This window comes from Neovison vison, chromosome 3 (genome assembly GCF_020171115.1).
Source record: "Neovison vison isolate M4711 chromosome 3, ASM_NN_V1, whole genome shotgun sequence".
NCBI lineage: Eukaryota > Metazoa > Chordata > Mammalia > Carnivora > Mustelidae > Neogale > Neogale vison.
Genome location: NC_058093.1, coordinates 74,204,093 through 74,230,202, shown reverse-complemented (window position 1 = coordinate 74,230,202; position 26,110 = coordinate 74,204,093). Strand labels below are relative to the sequence as shown.

Genomic DNA, 26,110 nt, shown 5'->3' with positions numbered 1-26,110 from the left:
TACAAAAAGTTTTCGTAAAAAATTTGTTTGAGACATAAATGAATTTAGATGTTTTCCCAGTCTAAGAAAGAGAAGGCTTCTGAAGGGAGGGAATGCTGGGTTCCATTAAACAAAAGAGGTTTTCATCAGTAGCCTGTGGTGTTCTCCTCAGAGCTCACAGCAAGGAAGGCCTGGGCCTCTGAAAGTCCAACAGCCCCTCCAGGCAGGTGCTATTGGACCTACACCGGGGCTAGAACTGAAATAGTCTTAAGTCTGAATCCCTGTCCTGTTACTGAACAGCTTTTTCAGACTTTGAGCAAGTTCCTCATCTCAGTTTCCATAGTTGTAAACGTAATAGATACCTACAGTGCACGGAGCTGTTAGCAAGGGTTCTGTTCAATGGGATCGTGTATTTAAGCACCTGGCACCTTTCCTGGGATGCAGTACACAGGCAATCATGGTAGCTCTTGCTGCTGTTGTTAGTACTGTGATTTTTTGCTGGACCCAATGATTTTTTTTTATTAGCTTGATGTAGAAATAGCTGCTCATGTCTCCAACAGGAGAATGACCATGGTTTCTCTTCCTTTAAACTAAAGAGTATTTCGGATCTTTGTAGTCCTGCAATTCCCAGCAAAATATACTTTAATCTGTTCCTCTGTCACACCGGGCAGAGAAAGCCAACATACTGGAGATAGAAATATGTGGCAGCAGAGGCCCATGGGAGGAATCCCAGCTACCCTAAGGAAAGTCAGGTGGAAGGCCTGTTTATAGTCCTGCTTGCCCCAGAGCAGGCATCACGCCATCCTAGAAAGCATCACATCCCGTCACTGACCTTGGAAAGGGGGACCGGCTCTGGTTCTAGCAACTGCCGACTGACAGAGGGCTCCGTGCTGGAGGAAGCAGTCCTCTCCAGGACGTGGATACTCTGAAAATACACGGAAATACAGCCCAGCATTAGACAATCCATTTTTTTATGCTGATGGACCTGGAGGTGAGATCACGTGGATCACAGTAAGAACAGTGAGCCACATTAACAATGGCAAGTTCCCGAGGAGACCAAAGGCAACAGTAACAGAAAAATGTCAGCACAGGATTTGGTTTCTCCCTCTTATGCCTATGTTGTTCAGCTCCTGCTGGAGGGCTGGTTCTGGGCTTGGAGAAAAGTTCAGAGATCAACAGATTTAAAAAACCACAGAGCATGTCTCAACATATGTATAACTTTATGAGAATGTACATCTACCACTCAGTCTTACATAAATGTATTTGCTTACCTCTCCAAGGGCAACAGACAAAAAGGAAGGTCTGTATCAAAAAAAACTCTGAGCTTTAACACCACTTAAGTCTCTAGAACTGCTTATAATTCTTATGAAATAATTATAATTGTAATATCTTACAATACTTTTTAAACGCACAGAGGAAGAAAACAATTCATCAAATACAATAAACAGTAGCCTGTGTTTTACAGAAGATGAAAAGCACTCACAGATCAGTAAGATAGCATTCCAACAGAAAAATAGGCAAAGTGCATGAACAGGCAACTCATGCAGAACATTTGAAAAAACATTCAACCTCAACCTCAGAAGTAGTCAAAGAAAAGAAAACCAAATAATGATTTTTTTAACCATCAGATTCAAAAATGGATCAGCTGGGGCAAACGGAGTTTGATTAAATCAGGTATAACTGGAGTAAGATTAAATCAGGTATAATCTTTCTAGGAGTCATTTTATTACGAAGTCTTTGAAGAAAGAAGAACATGCCTCATTGACCCAGCAATCCCACAGCTAAATCTTTACCCTTAGGAAATCAGACTGGTATACAAAGATACAAGGACAGATAGTTTACTAAAGTATTATTTTGTTGTAGTAAAAAAATAACTAATACACGTGACTTTTAAGGGGGTTCCATGAAATGATTTGAAATGACAATATGACTGATATATATTTATTGATATGGAAAAAATACCCAAATGATGTCCTGACAACTGGAAAACCATGCTATAAAGAGCACGCAGAATATGATGGTGCTATACAGGTAGTCAAAACATATTCCTTCGTGCTAACAGTAGCTTTGTAAAGGTGGTAGGATTATAGGAAGTTTTTAACTTTTTCTTAATTTTTTTTTTAGTGCAGTAAATAGATATTACTTACATTTTTGGGAAAAATTAAATATTTTCTATGAGGGAATAAACTTGAAAGACATCAAAGAAATAATAGAGTTAATATTTAGGTATAGACTGAAAATGAAATGTGACATTTTTACTCTATTGAGAACATTTCATTGGCTCAACAGACAAGGTCAGTATTACAGTTAGTTACTCATTGAGGCCTCTCTTTTCTTCTCTTGACTGGGAAACTATTAGAAGGAAATTACGCTTTGACCTGAGCCATTTTTTTTCTAATTTCTTGGTAAGTTTTATGCGTTTATTTCTCTTACCTTGAAAATAAAGGGTCTGATCATAGATTTTTAAAATCCTACCCAAATATATATATATTTAAGATTTTATTTATCTGACAGAGACACACAGAGAGAGGGAACACAAGCAGGGGGAGTGGGAGAGGGAGAAGCAGGCTTTCCTCAGAGCAGAGAGCCCGATGCAGGGCTCGATCTCAGGACCCTGGAATCATGACCCGGGCCGAAGGCAGAGGCTTTAACCCACTGAGCCACACAGGCACCCACCCAAATATATTTTTAAAATCATTTATTAGAAGGAGAATAATTATAGTGAAAACTTTATGAATTGCTCCCATCTCTCCAATTTGTGAGGAACAGAAGAAATAAGAACAGATAATTTGGGGCCAAATATAAAGTTGGGCAGGGATTAGCAAGAATTCCTAATCTGAGAGCTATAATGTCCAAGGATAAACTAAGCATTGACTGGGACTCTGTTCTTTCCATTCCCAGATTTACCTGAATTAGCAGAGAAAAATGATAAATGTAGCTGAGTATTTATATGTGTGCCAGTTCCTTTTGTGCAACAGTCAAAAGCAAAGGCATCTTTGGAGAAAGGGGAACCCTCTTATACTGTTGGTGGGAATGCAAGCTGGTGCAGCCACTCTGGAAAACACTGTGAAGGTTCCTCAACAAATTGAACATAGAGCTGCCTTCTGACCTGGTAATTGCACTACAAGGTATTTACCCCCAAAATACAAATGTAGTGATCCAAAGGGGCACCTGCACCCCAGTGTTGATACCAGCAATGTCCACAATAGGCAAACTACGGAAAGAGCCCGGATTTCCACTGACAGATGAATGGATAAAGAAAATTTGGGATACACACACACATACACACATAGAACCAGAATATAACTCAGCCATCAAAAATGAATGTTGGGGCGCCTGGGTGGCTCAGTGGGTTAAAGCCTCTGCTTTTGGCTCAGGTCATGATCTCAGGGTCCTGGGACCAAGCCCCACATCAGGCTCTGCTTAGCAGGGAGCATGCTTCCCCCTCTCTCTCTGCCTGCCTCTCTCTTTCTACTTGTGATCTCTGTCTGTCCAATAAATAAATAAATAAATAAATAAATAAGAAATCTTGCTATTTGTAACAACATGGATGCTAAGCAAACTAAGTCAATCAATCAGAGAAAGACAATTACCATATGATTTCACTCCCATGTGGAATTTAAGAAACAAAACAAAGGAGCATAGGGCAGGGAGGAAAAAATAAAACAAGACAAAATCCGAGAGGGATACAAACCATAACAGACCCTTAATCATAGGAAACAAACTAAGGGTTGCTGGAGGGGAGAGGGGTGAAGGGATGGAGTAACTGGGTGATGGACATTAAGGAGGGCACGTGATGTAGTGGGAACTGGGTGTTACATAAGACTGATGAATCACTGACCTCTACCTCTGAAACTAATAATACACTAAATGCTAATTAACTGACTTTAGATTTAAAAGAATGGGGGGAAAAGTAAGAAAAAAAATAGTTCCTTACCCCACATAATGCATGATTTGTTTCTGGGAGAAGGAAATATGCTAGCCCAGAAAAATTCCATGAAATGAATTGCCTGGTAAATTTATGTGTGTTTGGGGGGGGAACCCCTATTTACAGAGTTATTAAATACAAAACTGACAGAGGTCCTATTCTAAAGACTAAAATCTATTATTCTATTCAATAGACTAAAATCAAACCATCATGGTATAGTGTGGGGTAGTGCAAAGAATGTTGATCGGGGCAGCTGGTAGGGAAGTAGAATTATCTCTGCCATCTTTTCCAAACTACACATATCATCCCACACATAAATTCTGATGAGCTCCCAGGGATAATCTCCCACCTTCTCAACCCAGAGAGAAGTACTGCTATTGATGGGGGAATCATCAGCTCTGCTGAATGAGAAAGGGATGGGAAATGAGCAAAATGAGAAAAACCACTGGCCTACAGTCGGATGAAATTAGAACTGAACTTGGGTTCTGAACACATACTAAGTACTTGTTTGGGGCTATTACTTAATTTCTCTCTGCATCTATATCCTTGTCTTCTGGAAAAAGAGAGAATAGTATGAGCTACCTTACAAGTTTAATGTAAACATTAAGTGAAATACATGACAATGATATTAAATAAATCAGTGAAATCTGAATTATATTGTGCCATTTAGATCTATGATATTTTACCAAATAAATATGTCAGACTCTACTCACTGTTTTCATTTTACCTTTTTTTTTTTTTTTAAAGATTTTATTTTATTTATTTGAGAGAGAGAGACAGTGAGAGAGAGAATGAGCGAGGAGAAGGTCAGAGAGCGAAGCAGACTCCCCATGGAGCTGGGAGCCTGATGTGGGACTCGATCCCGGGACTCCAGGATCACGCCCTGAGCCGGAGGCAGTCGTCCAACCAACTGCGCCACCCAGGCGTCCCTCATTTTACCTTTAAAAAAAAAAAAGCAACGACATCTTATGGAGGGAAAACCTGGTGGTGTGTGCCCAGATCTTTAACAGAGAAAAAGGGAACAAAGGACCCGGAACTTGCATTATTTGTTTGCTCATGTTGGTATTTTGAATAGGAGCCTATTCGAAACATATCAACTACATTTAAAATTTAGATGTATTCTGAGATCCTATAATTAGAAACTAAAATGAGGATTTTGTTGCTGTTGAAGTGGAAACGTAATTACGGTCTTCTGGGAGATCACTGTCCTCCTCCCAACTTTCATTTTCTTTCTTATGTTTTACAACGACAAAACTAATATATGCTCATTATAAAAGGTTCAGATAGAAACACAGAAAAATAGAAAAGGAAAGGTCAAACTTCCCACTCATCATTCCACCTCCATGTTTCTGGAGCAATGATTCTCAAAAGGTAGCCCACGAACCAAAGACCAAATAAGGCTGAACCAATTTTTGCAAACCTGCATCTTCACTCTTGTTCCATTTGGTTACTGATTTTACTAAATCTAAATTGTCCAGGGAAATATATTTGGCTCAAGCTTCTCTTCAAGAGCCCCCTCTACCCTCATCTTGGCAGGTCAGTGAGCACTAGAACACATATACATCGACTCCCTGGCCCCACCCTTCAACAAACGAACATGGTAAGAAAAACAAAACTTGGAAAGAAACTTGACCCTTAGCACCTATAAGGCAGGAAATAAAGTATTAATTCAGGAATTTAGCCAGAGGAAGGAAACTAAATCCTCTAATTTCCAAACCAAGCCATAGACATAGAAGATCAATTAAGAATATGTCAAGTGTGATAAAAATGAGTTTTGTCTCTATAGATAACCTGGGAATATTTAAAATGTTGCTAGAAATCAAAAGGGTTGGCGACCAAACCAGAAAGAAGCTTCAAAATGCCTACTGCATTATCTGTGACAAATAACATGTTAGGTTTTGTTTTTTTTTTTTCCAACTGGTTTTACAAAACAGCTTATATTATGGAAGAAAGGAGGTTCATTTATTTCCAACATAGTACAATATAACACACATTCAAGCTGAGTGAAAAATACAAGCCCCAGATTTTGATTTGCCAAGTCACAGATAATCATAAAAAAGTTTATTAAGAAATTGTAAATAAATGTTTTATTATCACAACTGTATGTATCTATTTTACTAAAAAATTAAAGCATAATTGATAAAACTACCAGGTGATACATTATTATAAACGTAACTAGCTTCAAAAAATAAGCTACTTCGTTTAACCTTTGTATGACAATGAAGAAGCCAAAAGCTCTTAAGCAAACTTGCACAGACTTATATTTGTATATTGGAACCTATCACTGTCTATCCAATTATTTATTACCCAATCCTAAAAAAATCAATCTACTACCTTGAGAATTGCCTTCACACTCAGGGTGTTTAAAGCCAAAAGAGCATTTCCCTGAGCTTATTTAACCATATAAATAACCATTCATTATTTGTTTTGATTGTTTTGTTTGTTTTTGTTCTTATTTAAGGTTGGGGGGGCAGGGTCAGAGACAGAATATTAAGCAGGCTCCACGCCCAGCTTAGAGGCCAATGCAGGGCAGCTTGATCTTACAACCTTGAGATCATGACCTGAGCCATAATCAGGAGTCAGATGCTTAATTGACTGAGCCACCCATTCATTACTTATAATGAAATATCTAAACACTTGAATGCTATAGTTTCAATATTGGCAAATAAAAAAGAAGACAGTTTTCAAACTTCACGATACTCAGTCTTGGACTCTAGTTAGATTGGGTGCTCTGTGAAGGTAGAGACCGGCTCTTCTCCACCTTGGTAACCCACCTCCTCTACTGCCAACCCACCCTTAGCAGAGACCCTGGACACTGTGGCCAGTCAAAAATTTCTGGAGTTTTTCGGTGAGTTCTGATTAATTTTTAGAGACCAGTCCCTTGGCCATCATCGACATGTGATTAGGCACAAAACTGCTTTCTAGTTTCATACTGGAATTTTTTATTTTTTAAATCACAGTTCTTATAGGATAGACTTTTGAAAACATTTTAAAGAACTTAACTTTTCAAACTAAAACATCCAGGGGATTAACCACAGAGCTCTTGCTGCGTAGACTGAAAGCTAATGGCTGGGTCAAATCTAACGTGGTGACGTCTACAGTAACAAAATGAACCCATTCCATAAGGTTTCCTTTAAGATCATACTCGGTGCTATACTTTGGTGTACTTCTCTTCACAATCTGGCTATTTTCATATTCTTTCATGGTGACATGGAAACACGTGCGAAATATCTTCAAGGTGTTTTACATATATAAGCAGGTTCAATAAAGGATTACATAAACCTGTTAATTATTCTTTTAAAATCAAATTTCCTTTCAAATACTAAAATTACAACTTTTCAAGTCAGTGCTTTTGTTTTTTGTTTTTCCCCCAAGACCTTTTTTTTAAGAGCAGTTTTAAGTTCACAGCAAAATTGGGAGGAAAGTTCAAAGACTTCTCATATCCCACTGGCCCCCACGCAGGCATAGTCTCTCCCATCAATCATCGGTCTGCCCCATTAGAGTGGTACATGTGTGACAGTGATGGACGTAGCTGCGTCACAGGTCAGTTTTTTAAGGAACTCAGAACACACAGAGACGGGACTCAGTTTCCCATTATTCCCCCTGCTCAGAGAGAATGGACGCCTATTTAACGTAAAGTCAGGAGTCTGGGACACACATGTCACTGCAGTTCTTTAATTTTTTTTTTATTTATTTTTAAATCACTTATTTTATTTTATTTTATTTCTTGTGATTTTTTTCCAATTTATTTATTTTCAGAAAAACAGTATTCATTATTTTTTCACCACACCCAGTGCTCCATGCAATCTGTGCCCTCTATAATACCCACCACCTGGTACCCCAACCTCCCACCCCTCCGCCACTTCCAACCCCTCAGATTGTTTTTCAGAGTCCATAGTCTCTCATGGTTCACCTCCCCTTCCAATTTACCCCAACTCCCTTCTCCTCTCTAACACCCCTTGTCCTCCATGCTATTTGTTATGCTCCACAAATAAGTGAAACTATATGATAATTGACTCTCTCTGCTTGACTTACTCTCTCTGCTTGACTTACTTCACTCAGCATAATCTCTTCCAGTCCCGTCCATGTTGCTACAAAAGTTGGGTATTCATCCTTTCTGATGGAGGCATAATAGTCCATAGTGTATATGGACCACATCTTCCTTATCCATTCGTCCGTTGAAGGGCATCTTGGTTCTTTCCATAGTTTGGCGACCATGGCCATTGCTGCTATAAACATTGGGGTACAGATGGCCCTTCTTTTCACGACATCTGTATCTTTGGGGTAAATACCCAGGAGTGCAATTGCAGGGTCATAGGGAAGCTCTATGTTTAATTTCTTGAGGAATCTCCACACTGTTCTCCAAAGAGGCTGCACCAACTTGCATTCCCACGCAGTTCTTTAATTTGCTAAGAGTTCATTTGGTGCAACTCCCATGGAGGGAAACTTGAGTCTCAAAGTGGGAGCCTGCAACACCCACCGCAAGGCTCTCCTAGTCTGTGAGGTCTGTCTTTATCCTCATTGCATTTCAAAGACCTACAGGAGCTGCTGCAACTATTTCAGGCTGTGGCTACAAACTTCTGCAAAGGCTCACTTTTCAAACAAATCTGGGACACCCATAAGGAGAACTGGCCCCTGGACCTCTGAATGTGACCTCCACTGAAACCGTTCATCTGATGATCATACCTAAGCTATCTTGATATTTGTGAATTGCATAAAATATTTTCAAAGAGAAAACACCTAAAACAGTTTATAAACTTCTGAAGTCGTTTCTTCTTCCGGCTTTTGGCTGTGAGGCTTGTGTCTCTTCTAGTTACATCTAATTTTAATGCAGCCACACTGTTTCAGTGGTGCTTCTAACCTTCCTGCGAGAGCGCCAGTGATGACGGTGCTGGGGGCGGCGGGGGGGGGGGGGGTGGTGGTGTCTGGTTTCCCCGCAGCCCTGTCTCCAGGCTTTACATGGATTATTTCATTCCCTTTTCACAAAAAGCCTCTGAGTAATGACTATGCCATTTATTTTACAGCTGACTGAGCCGAGAGAGGCGCAGAGGGGTTAAATTAATGACACAGAGCCCGTAAGTGTTGGATTTGGAATGTGAGTTGGGGTTTTACTCTGCATCCAGGCTTTTAAGCACTGCCTTCTACTGAAATGAAAGCCAATGTTAAATGGCCAAACGGCAGTGATTTCAAGCAGTGTATTCCCTGGACACTAACTGAACACATCAAAGGCCATCCTCGATCAAAACCTTTTGTGGAAGCAGAGGCAGTTATGAGTAAAACAAAACAAAACAAAAAGATTACAGTCCTCTTAAGTATGGTGTGACCTTAAGGTTCATTTCCAACTCGGGGACCAAGAGCAAGCCAGTGAGATTTGCCTTCAGGGATGCAGTGTGTGATGCCAAGAAAAGAACATAAATTTGCAATCACACAGATGAGTGTTCCATCCCTCGTGCTGCTATTTACCAGGTGACTTGGACAAATCATGACCCTCCCTCAGCCTCAGTGTCCTTGAGCCGTAAAATGGGGACGGTAATGTCTGCCTTAGAGGACGCTGCAAGTCACAGAGCTGGCGCCCAGTGTAAGCAATAGTGCTGCCCAGGGCCTGGCATACCATGGGCATTTAATAAATAATAGTAGTTGACATCTCCGTGGCAAATGCCCTAAGAGTAAATCTGTAGGAATCCTTCGTATTTTTACAGCCACAGAAAGAGGTGTCCAAACACCCTGGTGGGGGTAGGATATCTGGAAGTGAAGAGTCCATACCTGGCATGACCATCATGTTACCTAGTCAGCCTAGTAATGGGAGGCAGGACACCTCGTGACCAGAGCATCGGAGCCCATGGAGGAAACTGACAACGTGTGTGCAGACAGATGCCTGAGATGCCTACTAGCAAGAGAGCAAGAGATCCGGGCGGAAAGGCAGACCCTGAACCTTCCTGAACAGTCCAGCAGCAGAGGCACATGGACATGCCTGCTGACTTCTCAGTAACTCCCGCAAGGAAATGTTATTATTATTATTAACATTATTATTATTGCAATAGCACAAGCCAGAAGGCCATGCCTGAATAAACAGTAATTTTACGACTTTCTTTATAGTAGTAATTGTCTTACTCTCACTGAAAGATGGCAGAACTGCATTAATCAAAAATCTCCATCTAAGTGCCATGGAAATGAATGAAAGTAGAAAATCTTAGAAACAGTGATTTGAAAAATTCCACATGGCACCCCTGGGAAGCCCTGAAGGGAAACGTAACGGTCTTCACAGTCTTGACTCCTTCTCCGTAGAAATAGGAACCTTACTGGGAACCAATAGCCATGGCCCCACATGGGACCGGCCTACAGTTGGAAATCCTGCATCACAAAAAATACCATCAGGATTTTTTTTTTCATCAAGTGTTCCACTGACAGCTAAGAGTAGTTCAGCAAACTTGACTATGAAGTGGTAAAAAGCATGTGAATAAACAGCTTTTTAATTCACATGGTTGCCTTCAAGGAACATTAGAACGAGAACTTACTGGTGGGTTTGCTCCTTTCCTGTACTCTCTTACAAACACTCTAACAAAATCACTGAAAACCCCAGCAACTCAGGTCACACTTCACTGCAGCAGTTATAAACAAACGGCAAATAACAGGGACAAATCCTAGGTGACAAATCCTAGGTCACCTCAAGAGTGAAGGCTCCAGAACACGCAGAGTTCATTTAAAAGGCAGGACAGCAGTTATGTGTGACTCGAACAGAACACCAAAGTCAAGATTATTTATAATTTTCTACAAGGCTATTCAAATGACCCAGAAGAGACAAACGTTTTCAGGATGACAATCACTCACATGATTTTACTAACAATAAAAGCAAGAAAAAAAAAAATCCCATCTGTATCTATTTAACATTTATGTGTGTGTACTGATGGTGGAGTTAATTTGTTTTGATCACCTATGTGAACTCAGAGCAGATATATCTATGATTTGCCTGTATGCATCCATAAATATTTGCTGAATGAAAAGAACAAACAAATTAAATTGCCACGAGATAAATACAAGGAGTTAAAAGGAGAAATGGTGGCCCCAGCTCCTGCCTCAGTACCTCAAAGATGGTTTTAAAACCTTGCTGCAAGTTTCCCACATGGCATATCCTATATATTCGCCCAATTTTAAATTTTTTCCTTATGGAGTTAAGGCTTACAATTTCATTATTAAAATGGCCAACATTTATATTTACTATATACAAAATACAATTTTGAAGCTACATATGCACACACATTAACTCATAAAATACAAGTCCAAAGATAGGACATATATTTTTTTGCTATAGAATCAAGAAGCGTTCATTGCAGAAATGTGGGGGCGGAGGGGGGAGGGAATGGGTCAGAAAAGAAAGAAGAAATTAAAACTACCACACTAGCAACAAACTCTTTCAATATCTTGCTATATTTGCTTTCAGCTTTTTTTGATGTGTATATACACTCAATTCTTTTTAAAATTTTTTTTTAAAGATTTTATTTATTTATTTGACAGAGAGAGATCACAAGTAGACAGAGAGGCAGGCAGAGAGAGAGGAGGAAGCAGGCTCCCTGCTGAGCAGAGAGCCCGATGCGGGACTCGATCCCAGGACCCTGAGATCATGACCTGAGCCAAAGGCAGCGGCTTAACCCACTGAGCCACCCAGGCGCCCCAATTCTTTTTAAAAATTCTTTTAAAAAATTTTATTTATTTATTTATTTATTAGAGGGCGAGAGCACAAGGGAAAGAGTTGGATGTTTGACCAACTGTGCCACCCAGGTGCCCCTATATACACTAAATTTTTTTTTTTTTTTTAAGAGAGAGAATGAGAGAGAGAGAGAACAGGAGCAGGGGTGGAGTGGGGTAGAGGGAGCAGGGAGCCCAGTGTGGGGCTTGATCCCAGGACCCTGAGACCATGACCCAAGCCAAGGCAGACGCTTAAGAGACTAAGCCACCCAGGTGCCCCTACACTTAATTCTTAAAAATAAAATTGGAATTATACTATATTTCCAACTTAATAACCAGTTTTCTTTAATTAACAACGTAAATTTTTCTTATAGCATGAAACATTCCCCATAAACATTTTTTGCAGCAGTACAATATTTCATTGCATGACTACGAGACAGGTTATTTAAATAACTCCCTGTGGAACATTAAAGATACTTTCATAAATATCTTTACACAGAAATCTTTTTATGTATCTATCTTTGTTTCTTCCTTGGAATACATTTCTTAGAAGTTGAATTACTGTATCCTGTGGGATGAATTTGCAAAAGACTTTAGATATGGATTGCAAAATTTCCCTCCAGAAAAACAGAATCAGTTAATGTGCTTGGATGGCAGTAGTGCATGAGAATGTCCATTTCCCTGAAACCTCACGAACACTGGCTACTATCATTATTACAGAATCAGCTCTTAATCAGGATTTGAGGTCAGGAAGTCTGGTACTTCATGCAACATGCATGGGGCTTTGCTTTTCCCCCGTGACAGTATTTTTACTTACAGCCTAGTCACTTTTAGTGGCTACTGGGCAAAGGGATGGTAACATTTTCTATTTGTCAAAATTGAAAATCAAATAAATTAGTTTTGTAGAATTGATGGTCCTCTGAGATGATATTTTTATAGTCCTTGAGAAACACCTATAAATGTATTCTGAAAGAGTGATGCTTTCCAGCCCTGGGTGAGTAACAGTCTCCTGGGGAAGCTTCTGTGAATGACAGATTCCTGGGCCCCTTCAATGACCTATGAATGAGACCCTCTGGGGTTCACTCACTGATTATACTGTGGCTCTTTCCATTTGGTGTAATGCCGAAGAACTGAACGGGGTGCGTTTATCTTGGGTCTGACAGGCAAATTTGCTGCTATAAAAATACTATCCCAAACCAGCTGGCTCAGGTAATAAGAGATAACTTCTTTAGTGAGGAACCTATAAAGCAGGCATGGAGAACCAGAGGATTCTGTAAACATAACAGGGAAAACAGCAGCCAGATTCTTTCCACAACAGTGTCAAGTTCTGAATTACTCATGGATAATGAGCATCTGAGTGCCAGGTGGCAAATTTCTTTCCAGTGGTCTCAATTTCAGCACATTTGACATGGACTGAGTACACACTGTAAACACCAAGCAGCAGGGAAAGAGATCTCCAAACAGTGGGGACAGCAGGACAACTATAGGGCTGCTCATCTCATTTCATGGAAAAGGCTGATCACAGTTTTCAATGAACAAACAAATGGTCAAAACTTCTCATTACCAAGGCAGCAGGTCTAAGTGCAAACAGAAAATTCAGGAAAGCACAAAGAACATGATTTGCCTTTAATAACAGTATTTCATGATAAAATCCATTATCATATTGGCCTGTGTTCTACTGGGTTTATTGTTTCTCTGGCCAGTGAGGATGTAAATAAATCACTGTTATCACTGAAGGGAAAAAATGAGGCACAAAACATAACTAAGAAATAACAGACAAATGCTACCTTACCAAGTTTGCTTACAAGTGTACAGAAGGCCCTTCTCCTGGACATTCAGCTTGTCAAGCCTCACAATGAAGCAAATAGTGGTGTGGCCAAGAACACGGGCTCTAGAATTTGGTTTCCAATGAGCAAATCCTGGCTTAGGGCTCACTAGTTGTGGGGAAGACATTCCAGCACTTTATGCCACAGTTTAGGTCTCTGAAAACTGTGAAGATCATTCCAACTGTCCAAAGGAAAACTCATGAAATATTCGCTGGTGTTGGTATCGTTCTGTTTATTCAGGAACTATGCCTAATACTTAGATTTCCAGAACACCCAATTTATACAATGCATCTAAACCAAAGAAGTTGGTCATAGCATGGTTTTGCAAGCAATTCTTTTTTTTTTTCTTCCCCAACTGACACTGACTGGCCCTAAGTTCTAAAAGTAGGGTTCCATGGGATGAATGGAATCCCAAAAAGGTTAAATTGGAAGCAGCTCAAGTTTAAATTGGAGGTTTGGTATCAAGTTGGGAATGCCTGCATTTTTTTTTTTTTCTAAAAACTAGAACGTTTTTGTTTGTGGTAATATTTTATTTTTCTCAACTCAAAGACGGAACTTTAGTTTTCATAGTCAGAAGATAGGCACTATATTTCAAAGCAGTGATTTGGTTATTTCATTTAACAAAGCTATTTCAAGAAGATGCTTCAGAGTTTCAACTGGAAGAGAATAGTCCAATTTAGTTCATGTATATGCTGGGGGATATTTTTATCAGCCTGTCTGTCCAAGAAAAAATGTTGTATGAAAACCCCACACATAAAGCAGAGACTTGAGGGGCACTTTTTACTTTCTAGGATTTTAGGCACCTTCTTCTCTTCTAATGTCAGCTGCATGTCATATACTGCTGACCCCAGATCTGGGAGGTTATATCGCCAGTCCATGGTTCCAGGAGTCCCACACAATGACTGCTGGGGACAGCTTTCACTTATCATTAACTGAACAGGCCATGGTTGGTTTTGGAATGTACCGCTGTTGATAATGTATATGAAATGTTTTTAGATACCCATGTAAATGAAATCTATTTTTTGTTGAAGATTGACTACAATACTAAAGAAATATTTATAAAAACTGGCAAGGGACTCCTGGGTGGTTCAGTCAGTTAAGTGTCTGCCTTTTGCTCAGGTCATGGTCTTGGAGTCCCAGGATGGGTCTGCTAGTGGGCTCCCTGCTCCCCAGGGAGTCTGCCTCTTCCTCTCCCTCTGTCCAGCCCACCTGTTCCTGCTCCCTCTTTCTGTCTCTGTATCTCTCTCTCAAAAAATATATATAAAATCTTAAAAAAAAAAAAAAAACTGGCCAGAAGATTAACTATAAACCTCTTATGACTCATTCATAATATAATTTTTTCCTTAAAAATTATTTATTTTATGATCTCTGAGCTTCAGTGAACTTTAAATCATTATAAGGAATGGCTAATACTTTTTTCTTTGATTTTTCATTAAGCTAAAAAGATCAACTCATTGAAACATTTGCAATGTCTAACCTGGTAGAGCTATAACAATTCTAATTGTGTCTAATACTCATACTAATAGACACTATCATCTGGTAATTATGCACTGCAAATCCTAAATTCTTAGAGCAATAGCATCTAGTTTTCTGAAATGACCTGATAATGATATGAATAAAAATAAACAATGGCTCCAAACAGAGGCCTCACTTTTTTAAAATGCAGATCCTTGGCCCTAATCCCCTGGACCACTGAGACTGTCTCTACAGGTGGTCTCAGTCTTGCATATTGTAAAAAATTCTCTAAAATATGTAAATGTCAGAGTAATTATCAAGACAAACAAACAAACAAAATCCAGTCAGCTGGTCATAAATTTAGCCTATCATATAATGTCACCATAGAATAAGCACTATGAGTGGGAAATAGTATCTCCTGTTTTAAAATAAAGTTATTGGGGTAGCTGAGTGAAGGGTATTAAGGAGGGCCATGTGTGGTGATGAGAAATGGGTGTTATACGCAACTAACAAGTCAATGAGCACTGCATCAAAAACTAATGATATGGGGGTGCCTGGGTGGCTCAGAAGGTTAAGCCTCTGCCTTTAGCTCAGGTCATGATCTCAGGGTCCTGGGATTAAGCCCTGATTCAGCCTCTCAGCTCAGCAGGGAGCTTGCTTCCCCCACCCCTCTCTCTCTGCCTGCCTCTCTGCCTACTTGTGATCTCTCTCTCTGTCAAATAAGTTTAAAAAAAAAAAAAAATCTTGAAAAAAACCCCACTAATGATATGTTGGCTAGCTAAATATAATAATAAAAAAAATAAAAATAAAGTTGTTGAATACACTAATTTGAAAAGATATATACACCTCTATGCTTACTCTATTATTTACAATAGCCAAGTTATGGAAACAACCCAAGTTTTTTCCATTTCCGAAGTATATCCATTCGATAGATGAATGGCTAAGGAAGATGTGGTATGTGTCTGTATATATAGATATGTCTCTATATAAGAGAGATATATACCTATGCACACAATGACTATTACTCAGCCAAAAGAAAGAGGTAAGATTGTGCCATTTGAGACAACACGGATGAACCTAGAGGGTATTGTGCTAAGTGAAATAAATCAGATTGAGAAAGACAAATACCATATGATTTTACTCCTAAGTAGGATCTTAAAAAAAAAAAAAAAGACCCAAATCCCAAATGAATAAACAAACAAAAAACAGAATCAAGACCTACAAATGCAGAGAACAAATAGTTGGTTGCTAGAGGGGAGGGGGATGGGAGGTTGGGTAAAATGGGTGAAGGGGAGTGGGAGCTACAGGCTTCCAGTTATGGAATGAGTATATCACAGGGAGAAAAGGCACCGCATAGGGTATATAGTCAGCGATGTTTTAATAGCAATGTATGAGGACAGATGGTAGCTACGCTTGTGGTGAACACAGCATAGAATGTGCAAAGTTGTTGAATCACTATGTTGTAAACCTGAAACTAATGTAACATTACGTGTCAACTATACCAAATAAATAAAATAAGTTACCTCCCACTCCCACCAATATTTTTAACTTTCATGCAGAATGCTCCCAACTCTGCTTTTGTCTGATACCGTTTCCTTCATTAGCCTCAAGTCCCTTGTTTTCACCATGTAAGCGCCGTCCGCAGCCAGCAGAAAGGTCTGTGCTCTCAGCTCCCCTCACCACCTTTGTATAATCCCTCTTCCATTCTCAAAATCCACTCCTCTTGGGAGACACAGAGCTCCCCACGATACTATTTTCTCTCTTTGTCATCTCGCCACCTCATGACTATTCCTTCACAGCTATCAAGACCTCTGGAACCTGGTTCCCAATCTTTCTCTCCATACCGACTCTTCATTTATTTTTTCATTCAAACATATTCAAGCCGTACCATATGTGAAGTACTGTGTGAGGTGCTAGGCGGACATTACTGAAGGAAATAAAATCCCCGTTTGCAGGGAGCTTACAGGTCAGTGACAGGCCATAGAGGAAGGGGATATAGACGGGAACAGATATATACATAACCTACCCAGTGGTGGTTAACGCTCTGAAGACAGGGGAGATGAGAAGGCAATGTGTGATGAGGGTAGGCAGGGCAGAACAGAGAAGGCTATCCAAAAAGGATGCATTTGGAGACTGAGTCAAATATAAGAACAAACCTGGGGATGCCTGGAGGAAAAGCAAGTTAGGTTATGGGGGTCCAAAATGCAAAGGCCCTGAGGTGGGAACACAATACAGGAAAATGCTGGAGAGAAGTAAGTAAAGGAGAACAAGGCCGGAGATGGGATCAGAGAGGTAGGCAGAACCAGATGATGAATGAGGTTATAGGCAATGGTCAGCAGTTCAAGGATTATTCAGAGACAGATGGGACCACTAGAAGGTTTGCAGCAGAGAAGTGGCTTGTTCTGACACAGGTTTTGAAGGGATCCCTCTGACCACTCTGTGAAAATGGCCTGTATGTCGGGTGAGGGACTTACAAGCAGGTAAACCAGGTAAAAGACTATGGCCATCGTCTGGATGAGATGTGACAGTAGCTCAGACCAGGGTGGAGGGGGAGGAGGTGGTAAGCAGAGGTCAGAGCCCAGGTACATCTGAAGGTAGAACCAATAGGATTCATTGAGGGTTTGGAAGCAGGTGTAAGAAAAAGATGTGTTGAGGATGATTTCTGGCAAAGTTTCTGTCTGGACCAAAAGAAAGGAGAGACTTGCTGCTTACTGAGATAAGGAGGAGTGGGAAGCAGTAGATTTGAGAGGAAAATTAAGAGCTCAGTTTTGGCCATGCTAAGTTTGGGATGCCCTCTTAACGTCCAACTGGAGATCACTCTTGGTAACCTCAATATTACTGTGGCTGACTTGATATCCAGGATCAGGGCTGGCAATTCAAATGCTTTCTGGGGCCGAGGAGGAAACATAAGCATTGAAGCACAATAAGAAAAGGCAGGGACTATGACCAATCAGAGGGTACATGCCCCATCTAAAGGGGAAGGTGCTTCTAAGTCCTGTCTAGTGTTGCCAATTCAGAATCTGGGTTCCAGTGTTCCTAGATCTTCCAATTTCTTTCTTTCTTTCTTTTTCTTTAAGATTTTATTTATTTATTTGACAGAGCAAGAGAGGGAAAATGAGAGCACAAGCAGTGGGGAGCAGCAGGCAGAGCTGAACAGGAAGCCTGATGTGGGATTCAAACCCAGGATCCTGGGATCATGACCTGAGCCAAAGGCAGAAGCTTAACCCCCTGAGCCACCCAGATTTTTCCATTTCTTAACAGAAAGAAGAATGTGGATGTTTAATTACCAAATCTTAGGAGAATGAAAAAAGTTCCAAAATCTACTAGATTCTAGAAGTGCTCAGTTAAAGTTCTAACAACAGGATTTATCAGTGTCCTTAATTTATTAATGTATATTGCAAAAAGAGATTGTGTTTAGCATTCCTCTTACTTGACAATAAAACTCTCTTTTCATACAGCATCTCAAGGGGAAGGCTTTCTCTGGCAGATATGCTTGGAAGTACTGATTTATGTATAAGTTCTAGATGTCTTAATCAACCCCTCTATTTCCTTTTTGAAAAATTTAGGGCATCTATTTCTTGCAGCTAAAGAATTATAGTTGATCTCTGTTTCTGTGTCTGTCTCTTTCTCTCTCTCTCTCATACGCGCGCGCACACACACACACACAACACACACACAGCTAATTTTGTTAGATATTCTAACATTGACTATCAGTCTGAAATGAAATGTAAATGGAGCAATTACTGAAGCCTTCCAACTTGTTAAGCACTAAGTGGAGTCCTGACCCTCTTGTGCTGATGAAGAAACACTTTGTGAAATCACAGGGGCACCGAATCACTTCAATTCCCAGCTCCTCTTCCTCCTTCACCTGTTGTGCTACAGAATTTGGCCACAGGAAGGATGGGCCAATTACTACTATGCGCTTGGCAGATGTTCTTTGTTTTACGTAATCTATGAGGAAGGAAGAAGAGAGAGGACAAATAAATCTGGAATGGCAAGTTTGTAATAAGAAGACAAGACTGATGCTGTTGCAGGTCTTTAAAAATATCCTCTAGGATATATTAAAATATTTGAGGTGCAAGGCTTGTCTCTAAAGAATTAGAGCATGTCGTCAGTTTGCTCATAAAACTGACAAGGAGGGTGCCTGGGTGGCTCAGTTGATTAAGCGACTGCCCTTCAGCTCAGGTCATAACCCTGGAGTCCCAGGATTGAGTCCCACATTGGGCTCCCTGCTCAGCGGGGAGTCTGCTTCTCCCTCTGACCCTCCCCCTCCTCATGCTCTCTCTTTCTCTCTCAAATAAATAAAATCTTAAAAAAAAAAAAAAAGCAGTTGAAATCAGTACATAAAAAGATAAACAATGGAAACATGTCAAGTGCTGCCAGAAAGTTCTGTGAAAGTTCAGAGAAGGGAGAGGGCAATGTGGGGTTGAGTCGTCAATGAAAGTTCCCATGAGCCAATCCTTGAAGCCCAGAGACAGGGATGGGGCAGTCTGAGGAACGATGAACAAACAAGATTGTATGGCATGGGAGGAAAACGAGATGCTAAGGTTTGATCAGATCATGGAGATCATGGGACACCAAGGAAGGAAATATGGCCTTAATTGTGTTGGCAAACAAGAGTCTTTGAAGGGTTGTGAGAAGGAATCTGCCATAGTAAGGAAATTTGATCTCACAAGGCAGTAAGGGAGACAGTGAGGCCAGAGAACCACGGAAGGTACTGAGATGATGGAGTCTGGGCTAGCGAGTAGACGGTGGAAAGAGAAAGAAGTGGTCGCATTATGAAGAGGAAATAAAATCTGTCAGCCTACTGAATGTGGGAGGGTCAAAGGAGAAAGGATGGCTTGGACCCTGGGTCCGTGAGAGGATGATTATCCTGAGAGCAAATGGACCTATATGCATTAATTTTAGATGTAGTGATACATCTATGTAGAAATGCCCAATCGATTAATTAGTGACCTAGAACTAGACCTTGGTAAAGACAGGTAAACAGTGTGCATTAAGGTATCAATGTATTCTCTGCTGTGTGCCGATCATTTACTTATATGATCCTTTTATGAGGAATAGTATGGACACGATTTGCATCAATGTCTATCAAATCAGAACAGTAACATTTGAGGAAGACTAATTTATCACACTTTCTTCCCATCCCTCCACTAGGAAAACAGTCACACAAAATAATAGTACATATAAAAACCACTGCATCATAGGACACCACAGGATCACTCAAAAATTCCAATTTCCACAAGTTAATACTGGATGTTAGGAAGTGATGGAGACAGGGAGAGAGAAACAGAACTCTAATTGTTCTCTATTCGCTCCCCTGAGAGAGATGAACCAACACCAACAGGAGGCAGGAAGGAAGCAGAGGAGAGAGTACTGGGGAGAGTTTGAACCCACTGAGATAAACAGAAACTAAAGTAAACCCTCCTTAACAAATAATGACCTTTCGAACATTGTCTCGGTTTACAGACATGCTATTTTATTCTCATCGCAAGACTTTTCATTCACAAGGCAGCCAGGAGTCATGTCTTCTACCTTCAGACTCCCTCTGTGGACTGGGGTCTTGGTTTCTCCCCGTTGTTTTGCACAGGAGCGTCGGAGCTCAGGTGCAACAGGCCGCCCCACAATGCACGACAGATGTTTCCACAGCCATCATCCATCTTTTCCATTTGCCACAATTCTCTGGGGTGATCTGGGTCAATTCCATCCTTGCCTCAGCAGCTGGGATGGCCAGGCTGCTTAAAGTGTCTTTCAGTTGCAATGCCCAGGGCAAAGGAGAAAGGGAGAAGCCGTAACAAGAAAGGACAGGGAGGCAGGTGAAGGATAATCTGAAATCGCAGACTTAGAAAGCCTCTTAACATATAGCTGCTATTTACTATAAATGTGTTTTCATTCACGGTACTTTGACTTTCTTTTTCTATATGAATACAATGCAATAAACATTTTTAACTGTGTGTAGTCATAAATTTAGTTAATGGTATAACTGTTTCTAGTGAAGGGAAGACGTCCTGTTTGAACTCTAGAACAAAGGACACCAGTGTCCAAAATACTGGTAGCAGAGATATCTGCCTTAGAACCTTAGAACCTGGGAAAAATATACACATAAGGATTCTCTGATTCTTACAGATAACCCAGCAATCTCTTGCTAGAAATGGGAGGAATGTGGGGAGGGTCTGCAGACTGAGGCCTCCCTAAGGAAATACCTGAGCAGTGCCTTCCCACCATCTAGAAGAATGAAGTCACATCAGGATTGGCTGTCTTAAGACCCACGTCTACAGTATGAACGATGAAATAACCAAAGTTCATAGTTCTGGAAACTAGGCAATATACCTTCAACACATAAAACAGGGAGGAAAAGCACTGCAAGAATGATTTACTAAGCAAATGTCCCTCAAAAGAAACATTTTTGTAAGTAGTTCACTAAACCTGCTTACTGTAAATTTCCAGTTACACCACAAAAAAATCCCATCAGGAGATTTTGTCATAATGGCCAACAGCAATACTCAAACAACAACCTGTTTTGACCGTGAAGACAATTCATAGGACTAACTCCCCCCACACAGCCCTGGCAGGTACAACAGCTCCTGAGGTAGTAACGAGGTAATTCTGTACACAAAAATAAGGGACAGAATTGGTTCCACAGGATTAAACAATTATTTATTAACAAGAACAGTAATTATTTTATTAACAATAATTTATTTTCTCTACTGACTCTATGCATTAGCAGAGCCCCCCCCCCCAATTCTCTGATACTATGATTTTACTTGTTTCCTAATGCCTGAATCTGTCACCACATTTCGAGAAACACCCAACAGAAGTTCATGGTGGACAGGCCAGTGAGAGACTTGTAGAAAGAAGACCTTGTGCAGGCTCACACACCTCCTCCCCTTCCATGAACAAAGAGAGAGAGCAGAGAGTTCAAGTTTCTGAAGGTGCTCTCACTCTTTGGGTGCACAGTGAAGAGGAAAGCAGGGCTTCCCCAGCCACCCCTTCTGGTGGTATACACTCTAAAAAAGGATCCTAAACAACAGAAAAACAAGAGCAGGGTCTTCATGGCGTCATCAGGAGAGTTTTCCTGTGGAATAAAACTCTTCACAACAATATTTCAGAATTAATTAGTGAGCCCATCATATCCTAACGGTATCGTATTTGCAGAAAATAACAAAATGCACTTGGTACTGTTCTCTTACCTGCCGACTGTCCCTATGGGAGGATGTTGAAGAAGAGGCACTTCTATGGGTCGGAGTGGAGGTTTTATGAGCAGGGGATATGCCCTTCTCGTCTGAACTCATAGCTGCAGTTAGAGTCTAGTTGTATGCACTTAAGACCATCCCAAGTGTGTCTCAAATTTGCAGACAAAGAAGTAGATGATTTTTCAGCTTTAGTTCCATTTCATGAATCAGGCTTGATCAGAAAAGAGAAGGCAAATATTGAAGGTGTCCAAAATACCTAAAAGCAAAACAAATAAAACCTCATATAATTAAAATACAAATAAAAAACCATTATATGTAGGAAAAAGTACCAAAATGTTAGGGAAAGGAAGAACTCTAACATACTAGGAAGTATTATTTCTTCCGCTAGATTTTAAGGCAGAGGCTAAAAGTGTTAATATGAAATAAATGTCAACAAGGAAAATGGAAAGAAACCATATGCTAAGTCAAATTCTTCCCTCAGATTCTCTCTGTTTTAAAATAGATTACAATGTTATGTTCGGGACCCTCATGCCAAAGTGGATCAGTTTCCTCCCCTGGAAGTTCAATTCCCTGCCCAGTGGCTTATAATAAGAGCTCAGCCCATGTCTATCTTCAGTTGAGTACAGTCAAGTCCTATATATGATGGTTAAATCTAACACAAAACAAACACAAAGGGCAAAAGGGTTCATGCATTTTCAGTATTGTGTGATCAAGCACTTAGGAAAGATCAAGAATACACTTACCCACAGTTATTTGCATCTCAAGACCATGGCATACCTACATATGGTTTTCAAGGCAATAACCAACAGGCTCTCAAGAATCTACCGACGGGGGCGCCTGGGTGGCTCAGTGGTTTAAGCATCTGCCTTTGGCTCTGGTCATAATCTCAAGAGTCCTGGGATGGAGCCCCGCATTGGGCTCTCTGCTCAGCAGGGAGCCTGCTTCCCCCTCTCTCTCTGCCTGCCTCTCTGCCTACTTGTGACTCTCTCTCTGTCAAATAAATAAATAAAATCTTTAAAAAACAAAACAAAACACAAACAAAAGAATCTACTGACGGATGGGCACGTTCTGAAACTGGGGTAATGCTTAGAATTGCTTCATTTAGCCATAGCCAAGAGCCACTTCATTTTTCACTTGGATACACGTAAGGAAAGCCTGAACTGTAAGTGCTAGGACCAAAAACTTGGGTCTGAGAGAAGCATTGTTCAACTGGCAACCCAGATCACTAACAAAGGGTTTTGTTTTTTTTTTTTTTTTAAAGATTTTATTTATTTATTTGACAGAGAGAAATCACAAGTAGATGGAGAGGCAGGCAGAGAGAGAGAGAGGGAAGCAGGCTCCCTGCTGAGCAGAGAGCCCGATGCGGGACTTGATCCCAGGACCCTGAGATCATGACCTGAGCCGAAGGCAGCGGCTTAACCCACTGAGCCACCCAGGTGCCCCAACAAAGGGGTTTTTTAAAGGCAAGCATGACAGTGTAGGATGAGAAGCTTACCCAACAATCTGTGACCCACAGACTGACTACTAAAGCAGTCTGCTTTCCAAGAAGACAGCAAGACTAAATTCTAGCCCCCATCTTAATGATAATACTCCTTGAAGGAAGTACAGGACACTCGGGTAAGTACAACAGCACAGTTTGGAAGAAAAAGTTCCCAGCAATGATCGGAAAGCAATCCTAAGGCTAAAGAAAAGTGAGACCGGAACTTCAGTCCAGAGGAAGAGAGAGCCAATCGAAAAATCAGAAAAGAGGAAAAGACGGAGGAAGATACGTGATGAGAGAAACTCACTGGATCCGGAAGTCAGAGGTACTCCTGACCACGTAAGTCTGAGCTGAGGTCTGAAGGATGAACAGGAGTTAATCAGGTGCTTGGGTGTCCAGCCTGACGTGATCAAGGAATGAGGGCTGGCCGTCATGGTTAGAGCGGCATGATGGGTCAGAGAGAGGCAGACGCTAGTCCCCGTGGGGACTTGTTGGTCATGTTCAGCATTTTAATTTTTATCGTGAGCATAAGAGCCATAAAGTGGTGCGGTCTAACCAGATTTCTGTGTTTAAAAGGATATACGTTGAAACACATGAGGAGAACCAAACTGGGGAAATAAAGAAGGTGAGGGAAGCCCAATCAGGAAGCAAGAGAAGATGGTTAGAGAGGTGATGGGAAACTGGGCATCCAGTCCAGGCAGCTGTAACTGAATATGAAGGAGCGGGGGAGGGAGGGTGGATGGGGGAGTTGAGGAGAAGGCAGAGTTGAGGAGGCCTCCTGGGTTTCTGGTATTCTGAGCGACGCGACGGCTGGCCAAAAGAAATCCGGTATTGACAGAAAGTCCTGAGTACGGTTTGACCCGTTGAGTTTCAGGTATAACTGAGGCATTCAAATGGTGACAAACGCTTGGAAATACAGTTCCAGAGCTCAGAGTAATTTAGGCTGTGGACAAATGTTTAATAGGTTATATTACCAAGATAAATATATTGTATGATTTATATAGATCATGTAAACTCTGCAAGTGCAAGTAAATTTAATACAGGTCTGAAATAGTTGCATTTTCTAAATCTGCAACATTATGTTCATGGGTTATCAATTAATTAACCCTGAATGTGTTAATCAGGATTTTAATGGTCACCTGGCTACAGAGAATATTCAAAAGAATAGTCCAATAAATTATTATATCATAAAATTATAGTATTAAATCATTATCAATATATCAATATATTAATATAAATAATGTTAATATAAATAAAATATATTATCAATATATTAATATATCATATAACATCGCTATATTACTATATTATTTGATTATAATATATGACATAAATATGTTAATATATTAATGAATAACATTGATATAATAATAATGTATTATTATATTAAATTATATTATAAATTGGGAAAACTGGACGGTCTAGTGAATAAAACTTGTAATCCTTTCTTAAGATTTCAACTTCATTGGCAACCATCACTTAACTCCAAAACTAGAAAGTTTTCTCTTGAAACAAAACTGGTCTTTGCATTAATAGAAAGATAAAGAGCTGCGGTGCTCTTGCATCGGCTGGAAATCAGGTTCCACTGAGTATTGCCATAAGACAGTAAGAAGCCGACATTTGACAGATGATCATCTAATTCCTTTATTATGTGAAGGGAGTCTAATATTATGTGAAGGGAGTCTAATGAGTGTGAGTAAGATTTCTCAAGCCAAGCTCTGGTACCAGCAAACAGAAAGCAAGAACACTGCTCAGGTCCTCAATTTGAAGTACTTTCTGGTCCAAGACATTGTACAAGATGCGGACACTTGAACTAAGAGGACCTGGAGGTTCTGCGACGTGTTCAAGTGCCCCCAAGGGATGAGGCTGAAACAATCAAACCTATTAGACTGTTATCCATTTGGAAGTAAATTCAATCCACGCAACATCAAGAGCCAACATTTCCTCTTTTGAACTTTTTTTTCTGAACCACAGCCAACTCCCAACTGCACTTTCCCCATTAACACCAATGCTAACACCTTGGTTCTTGTTTTAATTTAAAAGGACATTTTCAGGTTGCCTGTCTATGATGACAGGGCAACATTTTGGTTGAATGACAATTATGAAAATCTTGAATAATATTAAGAATGAAGAAAAGGCAATTGTAAGGACTTAATTCATTCCAAGAATCATTTTTGACATTATTGTTGTGTCTATTAATTTCTGAATTTTTTTTAAACAATGAGGATTTCAAGTGCCTAACATTCAATGAGATGATCTCTAAAGATTACCCCAATCCGGTTATCAATCAAGTGTTTGATCAAGTGAGTAAGTTATACCTACTCTTTACTTTTAGAGTATAAGAATCGGTGTGACATTAAAAATAAGTATTTCGGGGTGCCTGGGTGGCTCAGTGGGTTAAAGCCTCTGCCTTCAGCTCAGATCATGGTCCCTCTCTGCTCAGCAGGGAGCCTGCTCCCCTCCTCCCCCACTGCCTGCCTCTGCCTATTTGTGATCTCTGCCTGTCAAATAAATAAATAAAATTTTTTAAAAACCACAATAACAAAAAATATTTATTTCACCTCTA

General features: G+C 40.3%; 1 protein-coding gene across 10 annotated transcripts in view; it reads right to left on the bottom strand.

The window, feature by feature from the left end:
* OSBPL6 (oxysterol binding protein like 6) overlaps window positions 1-26,110 on the bottom strand; it is a 208,881-nt gene that overhangs the window by 67,928 nt on the left and 114,843 nt on the right. For 9 of the 10 annotated variants that reach the window (XM_044242411.1, XM_044242410.1, XM_044242414.1 and 6 more), the window contains 2 exons: window positions 22,062-22,320; window positions 812-904 (listed from right to left, as the gene is read on the bottom strand). In XM_044242411.1, the coding sequence (XP_044098346.1) occupies window positions 812-904; window positions 22,062-22,163 (195 nt within the window). In that variant the 5' untranslated portion in view covers window positions 22,164-22,320. Of the gene's footprint in view, window positions 1-811; window positions 905-22,061; window positions 22,321-22,807; window positions 22,829-26,110 lie in introns of those variants that run through there. The other variant, XM_044242413.1, reaches the window with a different exon arrangement.